At 40.6% G+C, this 9,863-nt stretch overlaps 1 protein-coding gene across 9 annotated transcripts; it reads right to left on the bottom strand.

Moving 5' to 3' along the window:
- Positions 1-347: 347 nt before the first annotated feature.
- Positions 348-9,110, bottom strand: LOC117806819 (heterogeneous nuclear ribonucleoprotein Q). Of its 9 annotated transcripts, none has more exons than XM_034675889.1 (12): positions 8,937-9,110; positions 7,022-7,181; positions 5,948-6,066; positions 5,142-5,249; positions 4,806-4,919; positions 4,342-4,518; positions 3,987-4,122; positions 3,397-3,602; positions 3,129-3,278; positions 2,910-3,031; positions 2,495-2,820; positions 348-1,866 (listed from the first exon to the last, which is right to left on the bottom strand). In XM_034675889.1, exons 2-12 carry the CDS (start codon positions 7,167-7,169, stop codon positions 1,838-1,840), a joined length of 1,635 nt encoding a protein of 544 aa, XP_034531780.1. In that variant the 5' UTR covers positions 7,170-7,181; positions 8,937-9,110; the 3' UTR covers positions 348-1,837. The 9 variants fall into 9 exon arrangements, with proteins under 9 accessions (XP_034531780.1, XP_034531785.1, XP_034531776.1 ...); XM_034675894.1 differs by having other exon boundaries at positions 2,585-2,820; XM_034675885.1 differs by lacking the exon at positions 8,937-9,110 and adding an exon at positions 8,775-8,810.
- Positions 9,111-9,863: the final 753 nt, after the last annotated feature.

Raw genomic sequence — 9,863 nt, 5'->3', positions numbered from 1 at the left:
AAATAAGATTAGCTTTACTAGCCTAAAGAGCCAGAATCCATGGTGCACTGATGTGTGAAAAATGTTTCATAGTTGCTATGAAATATGTTTATTTCAACTTGTATACCTTCATCATTCCTTACATTTTATTTTGTCTAGCTTAAATCATATTCTTGAATCATATTTTTCAAGTGTTTTGGTTAGGACTGTTGTTTATGCTCACCATTCTGAAGCAATGACATTAAAGAGTAAACCAGTTTCTTGATAGGGAATAATAAAATAACTGCAGGAAAACATGAAGTCAAACTGAATCAAACACAGACCAATTTGTATCTCATCAAGATTTTATCCAAAGAGTAAGACACAGATAGAAATCAAAAACTTTATTACAAAAATAAGTTACACTCACCTCCATTTTACAGTATAAAACAATTTATTTGCAGGAATGCAAAAAACGTTGTTGGCCACCAACAATAGTTTAAAACTGCTAACATCTTTTTTTCAAAAGGTGGTTGTTATGATTTTATTGAGGGAGTTAACTGTATAGAAAACTGGGATTGAAGAGCAGTTTCCTTTATGCTATACCCGGTAATAGAAATCATTCACTGCAGTATCCCTTCTACCACTATGTGACTATGATCCCTCACCATATCATGGCAGCTAATGTTAGGCACACATGCTCACTGGTTGGGCAATATGGCAATTCAGTCATCCATCAAGATTATCTTGAAAGATCTTCAACATAGATGCTGTCTTCGGAGCTGGGAAGGGATCATTCAAGCTTACATGATTTTAGATGTTGTATTGGACAAGGTTGTTTTTCATTGTTCAGTTGTAGTTTGAAAATGTGTTGTATCAATATAAAAACAAACCCATTGGAATAATACAGTGGCACAAAAGGGACACTGCAGGGCTTTATTTTTGTTTTTTATTTTTTTTTTAAATCAAAGGCAGTTGGATGCCTCCGATTTTGAAGCCTTTACAAAAGTAACATTTTATCCGAAAAACTATACAACCAGTAACTACATACTCTGAAGAAGCAAGGCGGCTAATTCAGTTCAAAATAGGATAAAAGCAGGGCTTGTTCAGGCTCATCTTATGAGATTGTTTTGCATGCCCAGTTTGACTGTTAGCAGTGTCAGAGCTGCAGCTGAAATGACTATATTACATTAAGTACATCGCTTTTGCGCTGCAGCTCTTGTGCATATTTTGTTTAAAAACAAGCCCTGCTTTCATCAATATAGTTTCCCTATTTACAGTACAGGCCGGGTAGTTTAGTCCTCTGTACTGAGGTAGTCAACCAACCCTTTAAAGACAAGTTCTGAAAAGAACCACTTCCTGGAATGCCTGACTTATCCATGCCAGGTGGGTACACCCTAAAACCTGCAAATGTTCTCTGTCAAACATCCAGATCAAACGATTAAGATTGGACATGGATATTCCGACAATAAAAATTGCGATCAGCACAAAAATATACAATAGCATCAAGCTCTTTTGAGCCACTTCAAACCTAAAAACTTAAAAAGTGCAAATTCTTCAATAATTATTTAAAAATGGCATGTTCAGGGACAGGGAAGGGGGAGATTGTAAGGGCAGTACGTAGCTCTGTATATCAGAGGCTGGGTACAGGGCGTAGGGCAAATAGGCTATGGTGATTTTAAATCATCCATGTTTTTTTTTTTTAAGGTGGCAGTTTCAGAAAATAAAAAAAATTTTTTAAAAGGGGCGGGGAGGGGATGCTTCTTCTGTAAGGCTGGAATATCATTGGACCTTTTTTGTCGCTCTTTTTTTTTCTTTTAACATCCATTGCAGCTTACGGTGTAACCCCACACATCAAGTCAGTATCCGCTGTGACAGGTCAGGACCGCCCTCGGCCACGTTTCCCTGCTGGACAAATGACAGGAGAGAGAAAATAAGTACAGAAAATAGAAATTCCAACACAGACCCCCACAATCCCCATCAATCAAAATAATTACAGCTCAACTAAAACTCAGACTCGAGGCAGTTTTGCCATGTGGGTGGGACTTGGCTGGCCTCCTAAAATATAGTACAATGTGAATGACCTTTATGGCAAACAAGCCGACTTGGTGCACTGGAAGAGGACACCTAGATGTGAAGCCAATAAGCAAGCATTTATTTTTGATGCAGCCTTTATGTTATTTGCAAGACCATTTCAATCACAATCCACACCTGCTCTGTTTGTTACCCTTAACTTTAAAATTTCCTCAACTTCGGCTGCTTTCATTTGGAAAGCTGTTGAACCGCCTTCAACTAAATCGTGTACTTTTACAACCGATTAAAAATAGAGCCAGGAAATATTCTAAAACTGAACTTGTGTGCTGAAAAAAAGACTAAGGACCGAAAATAAACTGATCCGCGATGTATGTTAGTTTCCACCAGTAAGACGCATTTACCCAAGAACCTAAAATAAAGCTATTCTAAGTAACGACAGTGTGACTAATATCCTTTTCTTTTCCCCTTTAACCTTGTTGAACATACTAAAGTTCAACCTAACCTCTGCTTGTTCCAGGGCCTCCTCGCTGGGAGTAGCCCTGTCGGCCCCTCGGTGTGACGGCTCCACGGCCCCTGGTCTGAGTGGCACTACCTCGGACACCGCCCCTTCCTCCTCGGCCTCTCCCAGACCCCTGGAAGTCGTCGTAGCCGTAGTAAGGGTCGTCATAGCCGCCCCGGTAGTTGTGGTAGTCATATCCGTAGTAATCATAATAGTCTTCGTAGCCGTAGTAGTCAGGGGGGTAAGAATATCCTCCTCGCCCTCCTCGGCCTCGCCCTCTGGTGGGTGGTGGCATGTGTGGCGGCCCATAGTAATAATATTCATCATACCTGGAAGAGGATTCAGATACATTAGACATGTGGCGCACTACTTCACATTAAGTTTAACATTCAGGTGCAAGTTTGTGTTATTGTCTTACATTTGTGTTTTGGCAGCTTGTCTCTGGGCTTTCCGCTCTTTCCGCTTCTGGTCTGGGGGTTTGGCGAAGACGATTTCAATGCGCTCTCCCTCAAGGTCTTTGCCATTCAGATCAGCCAAAGCCTGAAGGATATCAAGGTAGTACAATTTAGGGTAACTTGAGATCTTAGTTTGTATTAAACGTCTTGAATGTCTGCTTTGAGGAATTACTTTTCCATACCTTCACAGCACCATCTCTTTCCTCAAAGTGGATAAAGGCATAGTCTTTCAATTTTTTCACCCGCTCCAGTTTCCCGAACTGACTGAAGGTCTTTTCAAGTATCTCCTCCGTGACAGTGCTCGCTAAGTTCCTCACAAACAGCACCTTGACCTGGTTAAGGCAACACAAAGTCCTTTTTTTTTTTTTTGCAGAAAGGGAACAAATAAATCTGTGGAGGAAAATGTAATATCACAAATGCATTTGAAAAAATTCTACCACGGTTTCTTACCTTCGCCATGACCTCTGGGTCAGGGTCCTCAATGGGATCAGCCCACTCCACGGTGACCACATTGCCCCACACCTTCACCTTGCCGCTCATCAGGCGGCGGCGGGCCTGAGCTGCCGTCTTGTGGTCTTCATACTCCAGGAAGCAGAAGCCCCGATTCTTCTTCTTGTCATCAGGCTGGTGGTACAATATGACATCATTTAGACCCTCTGCAAAGATGAGAGAAGAGAGGGAAGGGACATGAGGAAAAAACACTGTTATCAATGAAATCCATAAACAACAGGTGACACAAATCTGCCTTGGGAAACAGCCAAACTCTGTATCTAGTAACTCAGTTTAGTGTCCAGTCAGATCTTAGCGGTAAGCCATCACAGCAACGTGAGTCACTCCGGCATAGTAATGAGGTCATCATTTGGACACTAAGAGAAAGAGCTCTACACATATCTTTAGTTTTCTAACTTCACCCACTGACTTTACTACAAATCATGTTCAATAAGAATTTAATGAAAGTGATCTAAAATCACTGAGAGAGTGAAGCTGTTGAATAAACATTACACTGAGTATTCTGTGGAGTGAGGATGTTGCTGACTCACCTGTGACTTTTGCAAATTCTTCAACAATCTGCTCTTTTGTTTTACTCTTGGGGATGGAGCCAACAAACAGCCTATTATTGGCCACGGAGATGCACACACCAATGTGTTTACCTGGTCGAATTTCACTGTTGTTGCACTGTTGAAGAGGAGAGGACAGAACAAATAAGAGAGGGGGGAAAAGGCAACAAAATAAACACAATGGCTTCTTTGGGAACTTGTTGACTTGTTTCTTATACCGCTACATGTTAAACATACTAACATTAGATGCAAAGTAAGCTTAATTTAATGTTGCATTTTATCTAAATCAAATAAACCCTGACTATTATTGCTCATTCTTGCAGGAGTTGAAGCATACCAATTTGACAGCCTGTTGTGCAGCTTCTTTAGTGCAGAAAGTGACAAAGGCGTAGCCTCTGTTCAGGCCACTGAGGGGATCCATCATCAGGCGGAGGTCCCAGATGGGGCCGGCTTTCTCAAACAGCGGAACAAGCTCATCCTCGAAAAGGTCTCTGGGGATTTTGCCTACAAATATCTGCCAGGTGGAGAGGAAAGAGAATGAGGTGCGTGAGAGCGATTCCTTCACTGGACATTTTAAATCAATACAAGGGATCAATGGCATTCAGGTCAAGAGGTATCCAGTCAGCTCTTAGCGGTAAACTATCAGTGTAACCAAGGTTACTACAGATGACAATTAAGTTTCATCATTTGGACACTACGTTAAAAGTGAATGCTCTTTGCTCCAAACTAACAACTCTTTCAAAAGTGCATCATAGTTGCATTTGAATGCATCATGAATGCTGTGAGGTGGCAGGTTTGTACCTCTGTACCGATGGTGGGCTGTGCCCCTGAGTGGGCGGACTCTGGTGGTGGACCTCCATACTTCCTCTGACCGGTTGTCACATCAAGTGTGTAGCCAGTCCTCTCCAGCAAAGCCTGATCATCAAAAACATTAAAATTAAATAAAGTTATGGTTAAACAAACACTGATAGAGGGACAAAAACAGCTGGACAGGAGAGAAAATGTCTTATTCAGATGAATCTTTTATACACCCAGCATCTATCAATCAACACTCAAAGCATTGTATCTGACATCACACATCTCTCTGATCATTCAATCAGATACAATCATATCTTTGAACCAAGGATCAGTTCTCACTTTGATTTTGGCTTCATCTGGTCCTTTATTGGTGTCTGACACTTTGGTCCCTTGTTTCTCCCTCTGTCTGAACGTCTTCATCACGCCACAAAGAAAGGCACTTTTGTTCTGTGAAAAAACAAAAAGGAGTTGTAAGTTATATCAAACACTGATCGAAACAATGTCACGAAGACGCCTTTTGATTCTTGGCTGTACTTAAGTTCTGTGCCCGGATGTATTGATCTGGTCTCAAACATCTTTATTAGCTAGTTATAATAATGATTAATCCAATGTAATGCTTTTTTTTTTTTTTTTTAAATGTTGACTGTTACACGCGCTGAGTTGACTGTCAAAACTTCTAAGCTCAGCAATGCCTCTTCTTGCTTGGTGACAGTAAAACACAGTATGGGATGTAAATGGGGTTTTATGGCAAGAAGAGACAGAGCAGTGTAGATGACAATATTGAGCACACCACTGCAAGTGCAACAGAAGCTTAGTGTGCAAAAAGCCAATAAAAGTGATTTAAATTTTTGTTTTGTTTTAATATGTATGATAGAGAAATTTGAACAGCTTCAATGTGCAGATTTTTTTTTTTCTTCTATGAATTGCCAAGCTTTTTTTAGATTTTTTTATTTTTTTTAAGGATACACACTGAAATGATTTGAATAACTTAAATGAACTTTAAGTTTTTACTGCACAGCTGCCATATCCTGGAAAACCCAGCTTTTGGAACATGTAATAATAACCCACCTGCCAATATAAAACCGACTCTGTACAGAGGCATTAGAAATGAGTTAAACAACACACCAACACGAGCGGGAGCATACCTGAACATGTGAGAGGTCACTGTCCTTGAATTGCAAAAGGACTTGTAGAGCACCTTCCACCTGGAATTCTTTCAGGGCGTCAATCGCTCGATCATCTAAGTCACTGTGTGACACTAAACCTGAAGGGAGGACGACAGAGAGAGGAGGAGGAGTTATTAACAAGCAACATGACAAAGCTGCCAGGACATTGTTGGGTCACAGAAATTAAAAATACAACTTAAAAGATGAAAGGAGAAGCACATAGACGTGGGTCACAAATCTTTCAAAGTGTGAAATGGATAAGTAATGATGACTACATTAAGGAGTGAGGATCTTCCTAATCTGATGGAGCTGTATTCAGTAGTCAGGCTGAACTTTACTCTCCAACCAGCACATTTTTGCAGAACTAATCACAACAGATGTGACAGTGCAACTCGATATGCCAGTGCCACTCTATACGGTGGCTGGGAGTTTCTAATGAGCCTGTCTGCGTTCTGCTCTATGGAGGGGCCATCACCTGTCCCAGGCAGCCCAACACCGGACAGCTGCTGCCATTGTTTCTGCCTTGGCCCCATCTGGCTGAAAAGGCCAGACTTGTACTTTTCTAGATCTGACTGACCAAACAAGTCCTAAAATGACCCCCAAACTCTGAAACTGTGCCTCGCCCCGGAGAAACTTTGAAAGATCCAACCAAAGGAAGAGACACTTAAGCTGTAGCTGACTTCACATCAGCACCTAGTCACCCGTCTGCAACCCTCTGTGAGCGGCAGAGAAACTTCATAGACATGAATAGATACTGGACAGGCTCACCAAGACACTCCCAGGGAGAGGACTATTGATTAGCCCTGACACCAGTGATGATGCAACCATGTTGGGAATGCAAATGCTGCAATCATTTACACATTTTCATACTAGTAATGTGTAATTTTATATTTTGTAGCACTGCAGTACCCATTTTGGTAGGAAACCACAAAAAGTTGCTTCAGGATCCCAATTCCCCCATTTAAAATGTGATAAAATGACAATACATGCAAGAAATTGATAAAACATAGAAATTTGCATATTTGAATATGCAAGTATATCATTGTGCCTTACCTGCTATGAAAATTTCATCTAGTTTTTCAGCAACTTTCTGTGGTAAACCAGCTTCTAATAAAGTCTGGAAGTGCTCAGAATGGGTAACTGCAGCAGAGGTGTCCATTGGTTCTTCTGGACCATTTCCATTAATATGTTCTGTGGCCATGTCTCCAGAAATCTGTGTAAATGCAATGAGCCAAATTAATCCTAGGTCAAGGGCAAGACTTGGCATGTGTTCAGGAGAGTGCAAAGTCTCAGAGTTGCAAGGTGGGAAAAGCGTTTGACCACTTTCAGATGTTGGAAACAGAATGATTTGATAATAAGTCACAAATGATAAAGACATAGGGGATGTCTACATGTGCAAAAACACGTTATCGCGGCTGTGTGTGTGTGCTTTGTCTTCTGGGGACTTTGCACTATCCTGACTATCACTTGCAGCTCTCAGCTTGCATGAGCAGAAGCTAAGAAACCTGTGTATAGGCATTTGACAGATGTTCAACATTGTGCCGTGCACAGGACAGACAATGTAAAAAATAGAATTACATCCTATAACAACAGAAAAACAACTTGTTTGTGTCCATGTGGCAGGATTTTTCCCTTTCTGTCTGATCTAAGATATTAAGTTTGTGCAAATGGGAGTTCATTTGCTGTATCAAAGCCCTCTTAGTTGGACGCTGCTGTTTCAGAAGCCTGCTCTTCTATGGTCTCTAAATTATACGTTAGCTTACCTTCTCTCTGCTGACTTCAGCACAGGCTAGATAGCCGATACACGTGTTCCAGCAGAGACTACTGAGACCCGGTTTCCGGTGACTGACCAATGAGCAAATATGCACCGTTTATAGTTTTCTGACACTTAAGATTGCACAGATTGTGACCCTAGCAGATAATACAATAGCCACGTTTGTGTGGAGTCCATCCAGAACCACACACGAGTTAGTAATGGCAGATTCTGAGAGTTTAACTTGAGCAAAGCAGCGACCTCTCGGCTCTCTGAAACATTACCTTTCTTAAGAACACTAAAGCTGAACAGAAAGTGAACATAAATCATCATTCAGGTCTTTAGAGAGCTAAATTAACCTCCTCCTTTTGATATCATGCAGCCTCTTTCCTGAGCCTGCTAATCAAGCTGATATCGGTAAGCACGTGCTGTCTCTGTGGTTGAAAACAGTCTTGCAATAGTTAAAACTAACTATACTCTTTGAGTTTAAACTAAAACACAACATTAAATATGCCACTTTTAAGATTGTGAGCTGATGTATAAGTTCTACTCACAGTAGACGGTAACGTTAAATTTAGCGGGGAGGGTCTGACTCGCACACGTTATGGCTTGCTAGCTAGCAGGCTAGTTTGCACGGCCAAACGTTACAGCTCCAAGCTAACTCGGGATCTTCATTGGGACAATAACATGACGCGCTGCTCTGCAATTCTTATAAATGCATCTGCATTTTCAATTTTAGTGGACAAGAAGCCAATCTGCCTTCGTGTGTATGGAGTTGGATCGCACGGTTTTAGCTGGGATAACTGGCATTTCCCAAGTTAGCTCCTGTTAGCGTACGATGACAATGAGCATGTCAATTCCATGATCTGTCAAAATAGGCTAGTTGAGCTAGCATGCTAATTCGAACGGAATTCAGTGAGGCCATTGTTACAACGTCATTTGTCGGCTTGAACTCCAGCATTAAACAAAGTATGGCTTCTACATTTTGTTTAAGTCAACAAGGCCCTGAAAGCTAAAGCTTTAGCTCGCTGGATGCGTGGTTTGTCAACGTGCCGCCATATAGGAAGAGTCCATTTTCAAAAAGCCGGTCTGGAGAACTCGTTCCCAGCCACCACCAGTTTCCACATTGTTTGAAACAGCACCGCACGATTCAGACTTTTTTACCCAAGCAGTTAAAGCAACAATCACGGGACTAATTAGAAGCATTCGCCCTACCTGCCGCTGGATCACCAACGCGTATGGTGTTGATTATTTAGGAAGATAAATGTGATATTTAAAGACAGAAAAGTGTAAAACTCCCGGCACTGATCCGGCTTCAGTCATTCACTCTTGATGATGTAAAATGGCTGCCACGTTCACGCCTCGAGTTTTGTCTCGTCGATGGGGTTTCTTGGACAGCCCTGCACGGGCTTGCCTTGTATGCCTTGTGTGCATTTTACACAGAGGAGCAGCAGGTCATCCACAGCATCCATCATCATTACTGAGAATGACTGATTCTACAACAACAGCGCCGTGCATTTGACGGATTAAAGTGTTGTTTTATAAGATAATTATAATAGCTTAGTGAACATATTCAAATAATGGGATTAACTGTACTCTCTGTAAATATACAATGCAACAATTCTCCAAGCAGAATTCCATATTTCTATTTATTTTATTATTTAACTACTATTTTTTTAATGTAAAAACTACCTTTTATCATATTATTTTACCCTGTACATATTAGTCATGCCTATTTGTTGTTCTTTTGTATTTATAGCTGATTTTATTGTTATTTTTTTATTATTTTTTTATTTGTATGTCTTATTTCTTATTCCTTGTACATAGAGCACAGTTTACCAAAGTCAAATTCCTTGTGTGTTCAAGCATACCTGGCCAATAAAGCTGATTCTGATTCTGATTCTGATTCTGAACTGCTAAAACTGGACTTGTATCATAAAAAATAAATCATGGCCATCATACCAAGGCCTCAAATGAGTAAAATGTGCCCCTTCCAGCAAATAGCTGCTTTATTTTATAAGATCATTATAATAGCTTAGTGAACATATTCAAATAATGGGATTAACTGTACTCTCTGTAAATATACAATGCAACAATTCTCCAAGCAGAATTCCATATTTCTATTTATTTTATTATTTAACT

This window comes from Notolabrus celidotus, chromosome 22, assembly GCF_009762535.1.
Source record: "Notolabrus celidotus isolate fNotCel1 chromosome 22, fNotCel1.pri, whole genome shotgun sequence".
NCBI lineage: Eukaryota > Metazoa > Chordata > Actinopteri > Labriformes > Labridae > Notolabrus > Notolabrus celidotus.
The sequence above is the reverse complement of the archived record's forward strand: the minus strand, read 5'-3'. Positions and strand labels throughout refer to the sequence as shown.